This window comes from Phaethon aethereus (assembly GCF_964289735.1).
Source record: "Phaethon aethereus genome assembly, chromosome: 1".
NCBI classification, from domain to species: domain Eukaryota; kingdom Metazoa; phylum Chordata; class Aves; order Phaethontiformes; family Phaethontidae; genus Phaethon; species Phaethon aethereus.
In genome coordinates, this window is record NC_138575.1 from 219,159,468 (window position 1) to 219,176,741 (window position 17,274).

Here is a 17,274-nt window from a genome sequence, read left to right on the forward strand (position 1 = left end):
GCTCAAGCAGAGATTCAGGTTTGGTCTTATTTACCTTGCACAAATTACTCAGTGCCCAGAGATTGTACTGGCAAGGAAAAAAATGCCACCACCTTGGACAGATTGTAGACACCCTGATCCGACATCGATACATATGAGAAATGGGATCAATGAGGTGGTTTGGGATAAAATTTGCTTTAAAACAGCAGCACATGGAGGCCAAAAACCGTGAAAATCTTTACTGGTTTTGATAGAACTGATTCATAAGGCAGACACGGTCACGGAGGCACACGTTGCGGGGCTCCTCAGAGGTGTTCTGGGCACTGTGCCTCCTTCGGAAAGAATTATTTGGCTCTTACTCACTGCACAGGTAATATTACAGGAGGTGTGTGCTGGCATCCAGCCCGAGTCCACCCTGCACCTTCCTGGTTGCCAGAAAACTAATGAGCAAATACTTCAGCTTTCAGGCTGTTCCCTCCCCTCTCCCTACACCTGCAACTTGTACCAGGGCTGTGCCTGGAGCAAACTGGGGCCTCTGGGGCAGCGGCTGCGCTGGGAGCTTGGAAAAAACCTGACCCACTGAAAAAAAAAAACAAGTGAAAGAGGACTGGAGCACAGCAAAAGGAGCCATTCTGCGTGTGGGGCAGGACCCGAGCACTGAGCAGCAGGTTTTCCCACACCTCCCAGCCGTCATCACCTGGGGGAGATGAGCATTTCATCTGAGCACAAGCCCCTTGGGAAGCAGGTCACCGGCAGCCTGCATACGGTGAGTAAGGTACGGGCTCGGGGGCACAGTTTCCTCCTGTGGGATCAGAGAATCCCCTTTGGGCTATATCAGAGGGGGTTTTTCCTCCCATCTGCTATTCCGAAGACACCAGGGCTCACCAGATATGTCACCAAGAAGAGGAGTCCAGGTAAAAAGCGGTGCCTGACTCTAACCTCTTTGCACCACTGTGCTTACAGAAGGGCATACAAGATCTGGCAGCAGGAAATAACCAGAGTGGTGGTTCTTCTCCTTTGACAAGAGGTGGAAATAATTTGCTGTGAACTTGAATATTTCAGATCCCTAAATAAAAGCCTGTTATGAGTTTTGGGGGTTTTCAATAGTTCTCAGAGTCTCTAATGATGCAAAAGCTGCCCTGTTGCTGTAGACGTGCAGAATCATCAGCTGGGAGCAGTAGTTTTTCTAGCGCTAAGGAAAACAAATGGCAATCTCAACGCAAGCAGCATATTACCTGGCAGAAATTAGTGGCGAGATCAGGTGATGTTTTCCTTGTCCTCTCCTCTGCCCTCAGTCTATTGCTTACCAGTTTGCTTTCTCTGCTGTAGCTGTACAGCCTCTCCCCCCAACCTCTCTAACAAATCCAACCTCCTTGTGTTGCACCTTTCAGGTATAGGTTGCAAAATGCTTCTCCAAGGAGGTAACGGTTTTGCAGATTAATAACCTGGGGCACAGATAGGTGGAATGACTTCCTAAGTGTCACCTTGCTGGTTAATTACAGAGCTGGGAATCAGCTGGTGCCAGTACTCCCAGTCTGCTTGGGAACCAGTTCGGTCCCAGGCCAAAACCGTTAATCCAGATCTGAGAACATAAGGTTACTTGGGCTACTGTACTAACGAAGAACACGTTATCCATTTGTATTAGTGACAAAGAGCATGAAATATCTCACCTGCCATCTGAAAAAGGAACTCAAACGCATGAGACTTTCCTGTCAAATAATCCCTGCCAGGGAAAGCTGTTATTATCACTTGGACTAAAGGCAAATTTCCTAACTGAGAGGCCTTACTACAGAAACAGCTTTGGGCTATGTTCTTCAGTGGGTGGAAATCAACAGATTTTTTATGTCTCCTTGGACCCAGTGTAAATGCTTGGCCTCGAGATGAAGCCACCCACACTATGGCAAAGCAATATTCCAGCTGGGTCTTTGGCCTCAATCTTCTGTTTTTTCCCTGGCTTGCCTAGGCTGTTAGCAAATTCCTGCTTGTTAAACCCCCTGTGAGCCAATTCAGCTCAGTGAGATAAACGAGAAGCAGAGCTGGTGTGAGGTGAGCAACAGAAGCCCGTACGTAGGTACAAGGATGGAAAGGGGAGAGGGCAGCAGGAGCTCCCCCTTCTCTTGGTGTGAGCTGTGAGATCAGCTCACGTCATCCCATGGGCCCGTACCTGTGGGATCCAGCTAAGCACTTAAGTATATGCTTCACTTGAGGCATGTGACTAGCAGCACTGAAGCAGATCCTTGTGTGATCGGATCCAAGACAGAGCAGGTGAGCTCCTGGAAAAAAAGGTTGTTTATTGTCTCACGCCTTCCCAATGGCAGGTGTGGTTCCGGCCAGGCATGTGACTTGCGTTACAGCAGTGACGGCAGGAGGGAAAATTAACTGCCTGCTTTCTTCCCTCTCCTTTTCTCTGCTGAGTACTATAAAAAATGACCAAGTCCAAAGGGAGTGAAGTGTTAAAACTCTTCAGCACTGAACTGTCAGGAGGGTCAGACCAGACACCAAGTCCAGCTTTCTGGGCATTCAGGACCTCCTCCAATGTGTTTCAGATAGCAGTGGTGTTAGTGCATGGTGAAATGAAATAAATCCAAACAAAAATCCAAACTTTATGTTCTTCCTTTTTAAATCCTTGTCAATTGCATGAATGATTTCCTTTACTTCCTAGCTAAAGCTATCAGACATTTTTGAAGCGCCTTGCTAAACAGCTTCTGTCCTCTACTTCTGACATGCTGGATTTTTGTGTCTTTCTTCAGTATTTATAACTAAAACCCCAGACAAGAGGAAGCCAATTCCAGACATTTCTAAAGTTTCAAAGAGCTTTAGTTCCTCCTTTGAAGAGAAAACACCAGCTCAGGTGAGAAGAATGGAGTTGCATGGCTTTGAGCTTGGTCCTTGTCCCTCTGCACGTGGGGAGGGTGAGAGCTCAGGTCGCTCTCGCTGGAAGGACAGAGGCCAGCAGGGACAATGCTTGTGTGGGACTTAGGAGATCAGCGTCAAATCCTGTCATCACTGATGGCTTCCCTGGGCAGGGTACTCCTTGTCCCTCTTCCCCACTGGCAAAACGACACTGTTCTACATCCCGAAGATGAAGTGAGATCTCAGCCATTTAGAAATGTCCGAGTCTCTGCTGCTCTGGTTATGAGGGCTGTATAAACATCCTGCATCTCTTTTAGCAATAAATGCGGTGGATGTTCCCATCTGTCCCCCAAGGGCTGGGTGCTTATACCACTCTTCACATCGTCATTCCAATTTCCAGCTACAATCACATTTTTCTTCTGTTTCCTTGACACTTCCATGTTGACAGCCTCAGACAGGTAATGCACATGGCTTTTTGTCCCCTTGTGATACTTGCAGTTGTCACCAATCGTGGAGTTAAACGTCGGAGGGGAGATGTACACGACAACGCTGAGCACCTTAAAGAAACACCCTGGCTCCAAGCTGGCAGAGATGTTCACTGGCCAGCCCAAACTCAGGACTGACTCCGAAGGGAGGTTCTTCATCGACAGGCCAGGCACCTATTTCAAATACATCTTGGAGTACCTACGCAGTAACCAAGTGCCCACCCAGTGCATCCAGGATGTCTACAAGGAGGCATTGTTCTACGACATCGAACCTCTAATCAAGCAGCTAGAGGACTCCCCACAGATCTTTGGGGAACTCGTGGCAAGGAAGCAGTTTCTGGCTCGTGTACCCAACTACAGCGAGAACATCGAACTGATGATCCGCATCGCGAGGGCAGAAGCGGTGGCATCCCGCCGGTCCAGTGTCATTGTGTGCGTGGTCAGAACTGAGGAGGACGCAGCCAGATGTCAGGATGCCTTGAACAGCTTGGACATGGATAAAAAATCTGTGGTGAAGTTTGGCCCCTGGAAAGCAGCACCAAGTATTTCTGATTTGCTGGACTGCATTCAAATGGATGTTGAAGCCAAGGGGTACAAAATATCCTTTCAGCCCCACATTGCTGAAAAAGGTTTTCGCTTCAAATCGCACGACTTCTTCTACAAGTTCCTGTTCACTTGGTGGTAGCAAAGTGCCACCTTCAATGGGGAATGGAAGAAAGCAATTATTAAAACAAATTAACTTGGGCCATGGAGACTAAGCCATGGACTGCCAGAGGGACAGGAAGAAATGCTTGGGCCAACAAAAGGATCTCTTTTGGTCCTCTGCCAAATTAAAGAGCATATAAGAGCCACTGTTTACTTGGGCTTTAGGGGATAATTGTATGATTTAAAAGGTATCAGAAAAAGGAGGAATTTTATGCTTTCAGCATTGCTGACTATTAGATTAGGTTCAGAGAGCCAGATCTGAGGGTCAAGCCAACCTCACTCGACCCAAGAGAAAAGAATAATGCCAAATATGTCTCCTGGACCTGTGGAGTTGGTCTCAGTGCAAACAGCAACAGTTCACATACGTGCAGTTCCCAGTGGAATCACTGACAACGGCATTAACACGTGCTCAACTTAAATTTGAATCCTTAATAAGAAGGCAAAAGTTCTTCTTCTCACTGCTTTCCACACTAGAACCTAGGTTAAAAAGAAGGATTCAGTGTCCCGTGGTCTATCCTTGTTCCTCCATTAGATAGCCTACTCTCTAGCCAATATATTTATTACCATTATTTATTATTTATTCTGAAGGAAAGACAGATAACCTCAGCTATGGTCCAGGATCAACAAAAGGTAAAAATACCATCATTGAGCTGAGGAGTTTGTAATCTAAGGACATGCACTCCTCTCTCATGCCACACTATTGCAGTCTTTTTCTTGTGACATTCATTATTATTATGATATTGTTTCTAAATATATAAGCTTCTGGAAGAATAGGGAAAACCCACCATGATTTGACTGGAAGGAAACGCTACTGAAGCGATAGCCTGGGACCTCAGTGCAAATTCTCCTCTACAAAACACGAGCTGCGTCGCACATCATGTTGTAAAAATCTTAGTATTAGAAATTTTATTTTTATACTGGAGATGGCTGTTAGCTTGGTTTTAATCACTCTGAAAATCATAATGGCTAATTTGATTATGATCATATTTCCTTTATTTCTCAAAACATGGATTTCTTCCAGTTAGGGACAATAATCTCTGGAATGTTTCATAAATAACGTTTAAAACCTCTTTGAATGGTACAGAAGTGCTTTATTTACTGATATCTTCCCCTCCTCTAAAACTCCTAATTCAAAAGACCTGAAGTTTTATCTTTATGCTAACAGATTTGAATCATTCCTAACTAAGCTTGGTTTCAGATGTGCTCATCCCAGCACAGATTTCCCCCCAGTGAAAGTTGGGAGTCACGCCACTGACCTTAGGGCAGTTCTGCTGTAGGTGTGAGGGGACTCTTTGAGACCTCTCGCTTTTATAACCTTGCCAAGAACTGATACAATCAGTGTCAGAGATCGCAAAAAAGTTTAGAAAATAGGGTCTATGATCATATCTATGATCACAACCAAGTGGTTGGTGGTGCTTAGCCTAGAAGAAGAGAGACTGAGGAAGTCTTCAAATAGACAGAACGCTGCTTTAAGGAGGAGATCAGTTACTCTTAGTATGCAGGAAGGGTGGAAGAAGGGGTAACTGGCTTAAGTCAGAACAAAGGAGATTGAAATTAGATATTAGGAAAAAAAATCTAATTATAGGGTAATTAAAGCTTCAAACAAACCAACCTCCTAGGACTACAGGACTGCTGCCATGAGAAACTTTAATAGTTTTATGAACAATGGTCACATAGAACAGTCCAGGCTGAAAGGGACCTCGAAGGATCACCTGGTCCAACCTCTGGTAGGAAAGGGAGCCTGGATAAGATTATCAAGCACCCGTCCCGTCACGTCTTGAAAACCCCTGGTGATGTGGACTCTACCACATCCCTAGAGAAGTTGTTCCAGTGAATAATGGTTCTCACTGTAAAAAATTTCTTTCTTATTTTGAGAAGAAACCTCTCCTGGTGCAACTTGCACCCATTGCCCCTTGTCTTCTCCACATGGCTCCTTCTGAAAAAGAGAGACAGCATCCTCTTTGTGGACGCCCTTTAGTACAGGGAACACTGTGCTGAGGTCCCCCCAGGGAGAAGAGACCCAACTCCTTCAGTCTTTCCTCGTAGGGCAGGTTCTCCAGACCTTTGATCATCTCCTTTGGACCCTACAGACCCTTCCCAAATCTCCTTGTCATGAAGATGCAACTAAACAGTGGCTGCCCCTGGCTACCTCTAGCCATGTAGCATCACAGACCCAGCTGCTGCCAGTGTCTCCTGTCATCTAGCTAGACATAGGTCTGTGAGGAGGGCTCCCCGGTAGCAGGGTCTCCTTCCCTTCTCTTCAAAGGAGACATGTTTGAAGGCCATGCTAAGCTTTCATGGGTATCTAACGTAAGCTTGCCTGGAAACCTCAAGCCATGTTGTTTATATTTTGGTCTTTGTAAGGTCTAACATAAAATACTAATGAAACTGGCGGGTGTTTGGGGGAAAACTGAGCCCTTCGGCCCCCGCGGGGCTGACAGGGCTGAACCCCTGGTGGGGTTCCGCTGCGGAGCGGGCCAGGCCGCGGCCTCCACGTCGGGCACCCGTTCCCATGGCAACGAGAGCCCGCCCCCTTCCAGGGCCTGGCTGCCTGACCATAGAGTGCGGCCTCCAGCTAGAAAGAGAGGACATTCCTTCTGCCGCTTCACTGCGGGCGACTCTGTGGTTTCTCTTCCGGGTTGCGCGTACGGTGGCCGCGGAGGGCCAGGCGGCAGCATGGCGGCGCACCTGAAGAAGCGGGTGTATGAGGAGTTCACCAAGGTGGTCCAGGTAACGCACTGCCACTGGGCCGGGCCGAGCGGGGCAGCCCCGAGCTCTACCGTGCGGCGCGTGAGGCGGAGCTGTGGGACAAAGCCGCCCGCCTAGCCCGGGGCCTAGCCCGGGACTGCTGCCCGCCGCCTTGGAGCGGGGCGGCCCATATGGGGCTGGCCTCGGGTGTAGGGAGGTCGGAGCTGCCTGGAGGGAAGGACGCCTTGCCTCAAGGTGTGTGCGGGGAGGGTAGTGCTCCCCGCAGGGCACGGAGGGAGCTACCTGCGGAGGGCTGCGACTGCCGGGGGGAGGAGGACGCGGCTTCCCCCAACCTGGGCTGGGGGGACGGCAGTGAGCTTCTCGGATGCTCTGGGCTGGTGGACATGGGAGAAGCCATGTTTTCCGTGGGGTGGTTGTCTGGGATTGGAAGGGGTGGGATTTGTTTCAGGCTGTGGTGGGGAGAGGCAGTATTTCCCGGGGATAGGGGCTAGCTGGGCGGGATAGGAGCAGCCGCAGGGGGCTGAGGATGCGTTCCTTCCAAAGATAGATAAGGGAGAGGCCAGTGACTACTGTGGGGCAGAAGAGCTTCCTCGGGCTTGGTGCTGAGACAGTGTTCGCTCTGAAAAGGAGTGGGTCAGGATTTGCTCTGCATTTCTGAACTATTTTTTCTGCCCACAGCAGCAGCATGAGGACCTGTCCGCAAAGAAGCTGCGGCTGACCAAGCCCAGCAAGTCAGCGGCGCTCCATGTCGACCTGTGCAAAGCCACCTCGCCTGCAGACGCCTTGCAGTACCTGCTGCAGTTTGCCAGGAAGCCTGTGGAAGTGGAGAGCGTGGAAGGGGTTGTCAGGATCCTGCTGGAGCATTATTACAAGGTAGTGAAGCTGTGAGCCAACAATACTTCCAGAATCCTCCTTCTGGTCTTGTTTTCTTGGGATTGAGTGTGAAACAGAGAGTCACAGTCTCCTGGTCCTACCTCAGTTGCCAACAGCGTGGGCTGTTGGAAGCCCTGTGTGAGGAGAGTGACTGTGGTCCTTTACCCGAGTGACTCCTGATCATGTTACTTGGTCCCTTTGCTGACGGTTTCAGGAGCCTGTGACAGGGATGTGACTATGTTATTCCTGCAGGTGGCCTGCATGATTAGTCTTAAATTAACTTAATGAGGGACAAAGATGTGACAAGTTTTCCAGGCAACCTGGCTGCCCAGAGCTACCTTAACTTCATCTCTTACTTTGCTCCTAATTTCCTCTAGTAGTGGAGAACTTTAGCTATTGCTTATGCTGTGGGCAAAGCACTTTAAAATGACACTTCTGAAAAACTCAACAAAAAACCTCTTAACTGCTAAACAACAAATAAATAACAGAAGTAATATATGCTTTGTAGTATCCAGATATTCATCCTTCACTTGATAAAGCAAAACTTTGTTGCATCTGACAAAGCTGTACTGTAGGCTGAAACATTTCTCCTAAATGTCCTTGTGCTATTCTGTCTGTCTTTTTGCAGTTGAGTCTATTTTTTGTTGAACTTTTCTTTGAACACTAAAACTCTAAGCTGCATTTTATCTATTTCTGTACTTTACCTGCTTTGGCTTGTATGTTGAGACTGTTTTGCCTTTTTTTTTGAAGGGTACTTGTTTTAGTCCTTGGACTAGTCCCCACTCAAACGAGTGTGCAACTTGGAGAACCTAACCTATTTCTTCTGTGAAGAAAACTGTGGTTCCTGATGAAATAGCACAGGTTATTTGTGTTTGAAGTTTGTGTTGTAGCCTATTTTAGCAGAGAGACTCTTAAATCTATGGATGAGGTCACAGTTTCAGTGCACAACCTGTTACAGAAACTAGCTTTTAAAAAACATTGCAGTCCTGTAGCTGACATTATCTTACTTAAGGACAAAATTTTCTGAAGAACCTGTTTTTTAGTATCGCCATAAAACTTGCACTTGAACTGATCTTTCAGAAACGTAAGCCTGGAAGCTGTAACCGAGGTGGAAGTTCTGTAACAATGTATTTGTCTGTAGTGCCATTGTTTCATTTAAGGTGGTGCTGCAGCCTCCTGCTCCTTTGTCCCTTTATATTATGTTAGGGCAGTTCCCAAACAGTCCTGATGGCCTCTGAAATGGATCAGAAATATAATCTGGCTTTTTTTTTCTCTCCAGTTTTCACCCATTTTTCCCATTGCCCTGCCAACAGTTGAATCAACACAGCTGAGCAGGGGGCATGTTGCAGTGTTGGGGGGAAAGCCAGGGTGACAGGATGCTGTAAGCTGGTGTTGCCATCAGCAATGGTGTGTCCTCAAACAGATGCATGAGGCAGTCCTGAAAGTCTGTTCCTGACTCCTGAGCGTGGTCAGCTTGGAGGATTGAAGGTCAGAGGCACCTTCACGACCTGGTGTTTTTGTTGTGGATATGGCAATCAGACCTGTAAACTAAAAGTTTCTTTAATTTCCTGCTGACAAACCATTAGAAGGAGGGAGAAAATGCCCTCTGGGGTGGGATGCTACTCATAACTCGATAGTAACATTGCAGACATTATTTGTAAAGCTATTAAAAGTGCCTTTATGAGTGTCCTTTTCAAAATCATTGACGACTTCTGTATTCATGGAGGGGGTTGTCCTTTTATTAAAAGAATGTGAGTAATGGAGAGTACAACCGATGTGTAAACACCACAATACTGTGGAAATCTGCATTTTACCACTGATGTAAGTAGTCCAGTGACCGCAACCATTGTTCAAGCACGTAATTTTGACCCTGAAAAGAGAAAATGCTTCTCAGCTCAACTGAAGAAATTACTCCCACAGGTATCATATTTGTCACTTAGGGGGGATGTGTGACGCTGAAGTCTCTCCTAAACACTGTTGACAGATGTAAAAGTTGTAACTGTAATATTTCTGCACCTGTTGAAAGGTGTAATATTTATAATTGTAATATTTCTGCACCTCTGTGTTCAATGTTGCACAATTGTTTGGTAAGACCTAAGTATGAAATCCAGACTTCTTGTCTTTCTAGCTGATATTGGATATCTTTGGCAGTACAGTGAAAGAGAGAGCTTCCAGTTATGACCACAAGTCTTGTGTGCATGAGTCTGTATAAGACTCAAAATAATAACTCTGTGAAATGCATGAACTTTTAAAATGAATTTAAATTTAATACTAATTTGTGAAGCTTATTACTGTAATTTTCACCTGTGGCAGGTTTTGCTGTTGCTTAAATGAGCAGATGTATGCCATGAACATATGCTTCTATTGTTTTCTTTTTTACATTGCTGTGTTGGGTTTCTTTTGAAAAAGACTGGCAGGATTGCTCCCCGCTGTTAAGAGAAACAGTTGTTTTCTGTATCCCACATAACCTTGCTGCTTAGCAAAGGTCAAGAGACTATCAGTCTCAGTTCATCTTCTAAAATTCTCCCATTTGTTTGTTAAAAACTTGCAAAGATATTAACATTATTGACATTGAATTTTCCGGCTTCTTGAAAACCTGGTTTATTTAAACTGTAACTTTTCAAACAATATGAATGTAATTTTGTGTAATTATGAGTACAAGAATCATTTTGAAATGTACTGGAAGCTGCCACATAAACTTTCTAGTACGGTTAATTTTCTGTGGGGTGTGCTGTGGACATATGGAGGAGGAGGTAGCCTGACAGTAAAATTCAGACCTTTGTGCTGAATTGTATATGGGTCCTGCCAGTGTGTAGTGTCTTATGCTCCTCACACTGGAAAATAAATGAGGGTGTCTGCTGTTTTCTTCCAGGAGAATGATGCCTCTGTAAGATTGAAGATTGCTTCTTTGTTGGGCTTGTTATCGAAGACCGCAGGATTTTCCCCAGACTGCATTATGGACGACGCCATTAACACGCTTCAAAATGAGAGTAAGTCTTGCTTTTCAGGTGGTGCTTGAGGTCAAGGCAGAATCACATTGTCTTTTAAGCATTGAGGACAGCGTCAACGCCTTTAATCTGAAGTGTATATCTGGGAATTGTTGCTCAGTATTTATTTTCTGCTTTTGTGAATGGTGACAGACAATACCATGTTCTGAGGAGGAGAAAAATGTTCCTCAGACCTGCCTGCCATATACCTTTGTTTTAAGGGAGTATAAAGTTTGCTTTTGCATTGCCATGTGAGAGCTCGTGCTTCTGAGGTGCTCTGTTTCAGAGGACAGTCTTGCTTACAGTGGAATCTTCTTTGGAGTATTTTCCTTATCATGCTGTGGCCCAGCTCATCAGAGCTAGTGCAAGAAGGCCTTAGTTGATTAGCATTGGCTTTGTAATTAGACAGGAAAGTATAGGTTGTCCAAGAAGGTCCCACCGAAGCCTTCTCTTCTCCAGGCTGAACCCCCCCAGCTCTCCCAGCCTGTCCTCACAGCAGAACTGTTCCAGCCCTTGGAGCATTTTGGTGGCCTCCTCTGGCCCCGCTCCAACAGGTCCATGTCTCTCCTGTGCCGAGGGCTCCAGAGCTGGACGCAGCACTGCAGGGGGGTCTCCCCAGAGTGGAGCAGAGGGGCAGAATCCCCTCCCTCACCCTGCTGGCCACGCTGCTTTGGGTGCAGCCTAGGAGATGGTTGACCTTCTGGGCTGCGAGCGCACATTGCCGGCTCCTGTCCAGCTTTTCACCCACCACCACGACCCCCAAGTCCTCCTCTGTGGGGCTGCTCTCCATCCCTTCATCCCCCAGCCTGTGCTGATACTGGGGGTTGCTCTGACCCAGGTGCAGGACCCTGCCCTTGGCCTTGTTGAACCTCATGAGATTCCCAAGGGCTCATTCCTCAAGGTTGTCCAGGTCCCTCTGGATGGCATCCTGTCCCTCAGGTGTGTCAACTGCACCACTCAGCTTGGTGTTGTCTGCCAACTTGCTGAGGGTGCCCTTGATCCCGCTGTCTATGTCATTGATGAAGATATTAAACAGTATTGTTTCCAGTACACACCCTTGAGGCACACCCCTTGCTCCGGGTTTCCACTCGGACACTGAGCTGTTGACCAACTCATTGGACATGGCCATCCAGCTAATACCTTATCCATCTAATGGTCAATCTGTCAAACCCTTATCTGTCCAATTTAGAGGTAAGAATGTTGCAGTGGTCCAGGTGCACAATAGGGTAGGTGCGAGTGAGCAGTGAAGGCTCACTGCATACCAGGCTGTACCTACAGGAGTGTAGCCAGCAGATCAAGGGATGAGATAATTCGCTTTTACTCAGCACTGGTTAGGCCGCATCTGGAATACCGCATCCAGTTTTGAGCTCCCCAGTACCAAATGAGTGCTGGTAAGGTTGAGCGAGTTCTGTAGATGGCCACTGAGGTGATTGGGGGCTGGAGTACATGTTGTGCAAGGAGAAACTGAGGGAACTGGGCTGGTTTTGCCCTTTGAAAGGAGAAGGCTTCAGGAGGACCTTCCAACCTGGAGGAGTCTACATCACCTACAGTGATTCTGTAGCTAGTGAGGAGCTCAGTAAAGAGGTATGTAGCCTCTCACTGTTTTGTTTTGCAGAGTCTCACCAAGTCCTTGCTCAGCTGTTGGACACCCTGTTGGTGATTGGCACAAAACTCACAGAGAATCCGTCTGTCAGAATGAGACTGGTAGAGGTAGCCTGCAAGGTAAAGTGGCCTCCCAGGGGCAGGGGAAAAAAACTACGTAGTCAGTGTTTAAATTATTTTAATTTTTCGCAACAAACTGTTATGATGCTAACATTTTTTAACTGCTAAGAATCTTAGAATGATTAGTTGTTTTGAAGGGGTGAAAGAACAATAAGAATCCAGCTACATCCATTCTTCTCTTCCATGCCACAGCATCTGACGGATTCTTCCCATGGTGTAAGAAATAAGTGTCTTCAGTTAATTGGCTGTCTTGGACCAGTGGAAAAAGGTGTTGCAAAAGAAGCTGAAAGCCAGGCTGCCAAAGATGTCCAGAAGATAATAGGAGATCATTTTAATGACCAGGACCCTCGTGTTAGGACAGCAGCTATAAAAGCCATGGTAAGGATTGCTGGTAGAGTGGAATAAATTGTTTGGGGTTATATAAGGAAACTGGTAAGGGGTTGCAAACTGATCCAAAGATGTTTGAATTAGACAGTATGTAATTAACTTAGTAACTAAGTCCATTTAACGTATCAAAATTACCTGGAAAAATAAGCTAGGTCTTGAAATATGAGAGTAATGTGAGATCTCAAAGGGCATTTTAGTGATGCATAACGATTTCTGTTTCAGCTACAGCTGAAGCAGCTATTCAATTTGATATTTTCTTTTTTTTTTTTTTTAAATTGAGTGTATGTAGACTCTTACTTTTAGTGAGGAATCTGTATTTCTCAATTCAGCATTGGTTACCGCAATAACAATAAGCTACTAGTACTCCAAACAATAGATAGCTGCTTATGACAGGAAACCTGTGATAAAACCAGAAGGAGTTTTGGTTGTTTTTAAACAACATTTATGTTTTGCCCCATGCCCATGTTCATTAGCACTCTCTAACTGTTTCTGAGATTTACTGGTTTTCATGTGGGCTGGAGTGTCGTGACCCTTCAGAAGTTTTTAGCTTTGCAGAAATGCAAGCAAAACCCACGCACTTGAGAATTCTGCTTAATGTGAGTTGTATGTGGGTATATAGAAGTTTCTCTAATTACCCTTACAGTTTGTAACAGTGTCCCATCTGACACAATGGTGTGAACAAAGGTATTTGAGTTAATGATGTTAAACTGCAACGAAAGAAGCAGGATGCATTTGAGGAGATCAGATTGCACTTGAATCTGTCAGGGATCTCCCTCTGCTGGAGGTTGCCCTCATCCTTCATTTTCATTCCATTACGATTTTTGTTGGTACAATTTTTTTAAAGTCATTTGAGTGACTTTTACAATGCCACTCAACCAAATCCTTAGCAAGATTTATGACCTTGAATTTGTAATTAGAACACAAAGTCAACTGTCTGTCTGTAGTTTGAAGCATGGAAACACCCCGAATGAATTCATGGTCACTACTTCTAGGGTTCCTTGCTACTGTGTGTGGGTCTTTGTTGTATTTGTTTTGGTTTGGTTTTCCTTGAATTTTGGCAGTGGCATGCTTTACTATTGAAGAAGTGGATATAGAAAAGCAACCGTTTCCTTTCTTCTTGATAGCATTCAACCAGTTATTATCCCTTTGTTTAGAAGTCAGATTCATGATACTGCTTTATTCCAGATAGAAGCAATGTTTATTAGGACAGTTTTTGCCATTCCTCTGGTTTGGTAATTGAAAAGGTTTACAGGGAATGAAAACTCATTGGCAATGCTACTTTTGGGTCCGTATTACAGGAGTGGTAGTAAACTAATTATTTTGAAGATACCTATGTCTGTTGTAATTTTAGTTGAATATGGCTAACATTAAACAATTGTTTGAAGGTTTGGAGAATGGGCAGACTATGTATTTGTATAAATTGTATTTTCCTAATCAATTAAAGTATGAATGGCTGTGAAATTTAAAAAAAATTATACTGAAGTCAAGATTATTACTTAAAATACCTATGGCCAAGATAATGAAATATTTTAATTACAGCAGCAATGAAGAAATACAAGCAACTAAGTTTACTCAAAGCAGAAAAAACAGCAGTGAAAACTTAGTCTGTGTCACTTAAACCTATAGTTAAACTTTCTTGTGGTTTTTTTGTTTTTTCTGTAGCTGCAGCTTCATGAAAGAGGATTAAAATTACAGCAGGCTATTTACAGTCAGGTAAAACCTTGTATTAATTTGTATTTATTTTGTACTTGTTTGCATATCTTGCTTTTTAGATTCTGTGACAATGTGCTTTGACAGGAGGAGGGCATTGAATAGAGGTGGAGTATTTTGCACTTAGGTTGCCTGTGTTCCTTATTGTCCTATGGCAGTGGAAATAAAAATATGTTTTGCGTCTTGTTGTGCCTAAATGCACTAAAGCCTATGCTTTGATTGGAATACACTGTTTATTGGGGGACATAATCATAGGAAGGGCAAGGCATTATGCAGTTATTACTGTCATCTGGCAATCTTGAAGTCTTAAAGCCTTGTTCATTGGAGAGTACACATTAAGCCTATGTTTGTTACGTCAGTAAGGTTGCGTAGCTGAAGCCTGTATCAAGGTAGTCCTAGTACAGATTCACATTTTGTGCTTCCTGCATAGTACAGGCAATTCTGGAGTTCTTCAGCATGTGCCTGATGGACTTTATTAGGACTAGTCTACCTAATGAAATGTGGAAATACTAGGGAGTGGAATGGAAGACTGAATTTTATAATCTGTCCTAACTGATTCATGGTAAGGTTACTAACTGCAGTGTGGAAAGTGAATGACAGCTCAGGTGGAGGTGTTTCAGGTATATTGGACTGTGAATCTTCTTTCAGGCCTGCAAGCTGTTGGCAGATGATTACGAGCAAGTGCGCAGTGCTGCAGTTCAGCTAATTTGGGTCCTTAGTCAACTTTACCCTGAAAGGTATGTGGTGTATGCAAAGTGACTCAAATGATTGGCACAGTAACCACCCTAATCACGAGAGTTTTGTGCCAGTGCGTCTCAGGAGTAGCTGTTAGAAAACTGATGTGCACAAATTGCCGATACCCGATAAACATGCACTGCTCCGGATTAAGTTGCGGTTCTTGATATTTTTTGCACATCCGTAGGAATTCCACAGAGTTATTTCTTGCTTGATGCCATCCAGCATGGCATAGGATTAACATACTCATTGGTGTTTCTCTATGTTAGCATCGTCCCGATTCCTTCTTCTAACGAAGAAATTCGCTTGGTTGATGATGCATTTGGAAAAATTTGTCATATGGTTAGCGATGGTTCCTGGGTTGTTAGAGTACAAGCTGCTAAGTTATTGGTAAGTTATTCTCTATCTGAAAATAATTCATCTTATGTTACTTTACTTTTCATGTATATTTGAAAAGAAATGGGAGGATGTTTAAAAACTGTATAGGTAAATTTCTAGCAAAATTCTGGGAAGAAAGAAATGAGGGAGGTTGAGGAGACCCGAAAGTTTCTCAGCTGAACTCTGCAGCGATTCTTTCCGTGAGAGTAGAGGGTTGAGTATCCAAGAAAAAAGCACATACTTGTCGTCATCCTCTCCCTCTGCTTCTCCAGCACAGGACATGTAAATCAACTGAACTCGAGAAAGACCATATGAACCTCAGTGGGAAAATAAGATGTTCTGACTGTCTTAAGTAAACTTATTTAGACTCTGACATACGGTAGTGTCAGGCGTTGTGTAAAGCTATTAGAATGAGTGGATAAAGTTTGATTCCATGTTGGGATAAGTCAGGAAATTATATGGTGTAATTTAGAATAATCTTGTTTCTTCCGTTTGATTCCCCCCCCCACCCTTCTTTTTCTTTAGGGTTCCATGCAACAAGTTAGCTCCCATTTCTTAGAGCAGACCCTTGACAAGAAGCTTATGTCCGATCTGAGGGTATGTAAATGTTTGGGTTTGTTTTTACTGTGTGTAGTGTACTAAAATTGCACAACAGGTATGTTAGTGTTGAGTGTGTTTATTTACCATGTCTTTGCCTTAGGGCTGCTGAGAGTTAATTGATGATGACAAGTTTTCTTTTAGATTAAAGTCAATGAAGCAATTGCTAGTTTTAGATTTCATTATCCAAGAATGTAATAAACAGCTCTAGGCTATTCAGGTTTCGCAGATGAGAGGTAAACGTTTGTGGTGTTCTGACAGTCTTTTGGCTAAAAGCTTTATTTATTGTGTACGGAAAGACTGCATCCTAGTTATAGGAGCAAGCTTATGGAAACATCCTGCAAGATCTGACTGGTAGACCTACACATGTTTCAAGAGACATGAGTAGCTAGAGGCTGGGACTCCTGAGCCCTATGAGCAAAACTTCAGTAAAATTCCTTCCTTAAGCAACTTGCTCGAGGTATTACATTCAGTTTTTCCGTTTATGAAAGAATGATGAAGCTAGAGCTGCTAGTTTTTGTGAGGTGCTTTGTAAAGTCCATTAAAGAAAGTGCTGCACAGCTTTTTTTACATTGCAGGGGGAAAGGAGATGGACTAGCAAGCATGCTGAAAGAATATCACATTTTACAAATTGCTGAATGTTGTGAAGTATCAATAGTCATTAAAGAATTTAATTGCAGTTTAACAAGTTGAACTGCAAAGTGATAGCATCTCTTTTTTTGTTGATCAGTTATTGAATACTTAAATGACCCAATTTGGCTGTTCTTGTAATGGATGTCTAAGAATATGTTAATTAAAATATTTTAGAACCATAGAATGGTTTGGGAGGGACCTTAAAGATCATCTAGTTCCAAATCCCCTGCCATGGGCTTGGACACTTTCCACTAGACCTGGTTGTGCAAAGCCCCATCCAACCTGGCTTTGAACACTTCCAAGGGATGGGGCATCTGCAACTTCTCTGGGCAGCCTGTGCTGGTGCCTCACCACCCTCATAGTGAAGAATTTCTTTCTTCCTTATATCTAGTCTAAATCTACCCTCTTTCAGTTTAAAGCCATTACCCCTTGTCCTATCACTACACGCCCTTGTAAAAAGTCCCTCTCCAGCTTTTTTTGTAGGCCCCCTCTAAGTCCTGACAGGCTGCAAGAAGGTCTTC

General features: G+C 44.5%; 2 protein-coding genes across 2 annotated transcripts in view; both read left to right on the forward strand.

The window, feature by feature from the left end:
* Window positions 1–685: 685 nt before the first annotated feature.
* Window positions 686–4,002, forward strand: KCTD14 (potassium channel tetramerization domain containing 14; the record flags this gene model as incomplete). The annotated part of the gene is made up of 2 exons (XM_082014381.1): window positions 686–745; window positions 3,331–4,002. 2 exons carry the CDS (start codon window positions 686–688, stop codon window positions 4,000–4,002), a joined length of 732 nt encoding a protein of 243 aa, XP_081870507.1.
* A 2,696-nt stretch (window positions 4,003–6,698) lies between these two features.
* The window catches only part of INTS4 (integrator complex subunit 4), a gene marked incomplete at both ends in the record, with an annotated part of 40,257 nt that continues 29,681 nt past the window's right edge, over window positions 6,699–17,274 (forward strand). The window contains 9 exons of the mRNA XM_082014229.1: window positions 6,699–6,752; window positions 7,413–7,604; window positions 10,477–10,594; window positions 12,207–12,313; window positions 12,506–12,691; window positions 14,363–14,413; window positions 15,059–15,147; window positions 15,415–15,535; window positions 16,049–16,120. Coding sequence (XP_081870355.1) covers window positions 6,699–6,752; window positions 7,413–7,604; window positions 10,477–10,594; window positions 12,207–12,313; window positions 12,506–12,691; window positions 14,363–14,413; window positions 15,059–15,147; window positions 15,415–15,535; window positions 16,049–16,120 — 990 coding nt within the window. The remainder of the gene's footprint in view (window positions 6,753–7,412; window positions 7,605–10,476; window positions 10,595–12,206; window positions 12,314–12,505; window positions 12,692–14,362; window positions 14,414–15,058; window positions 15,148–15,414; window positions 15,536–16,048; window positions 16,121–17,274) is intronic.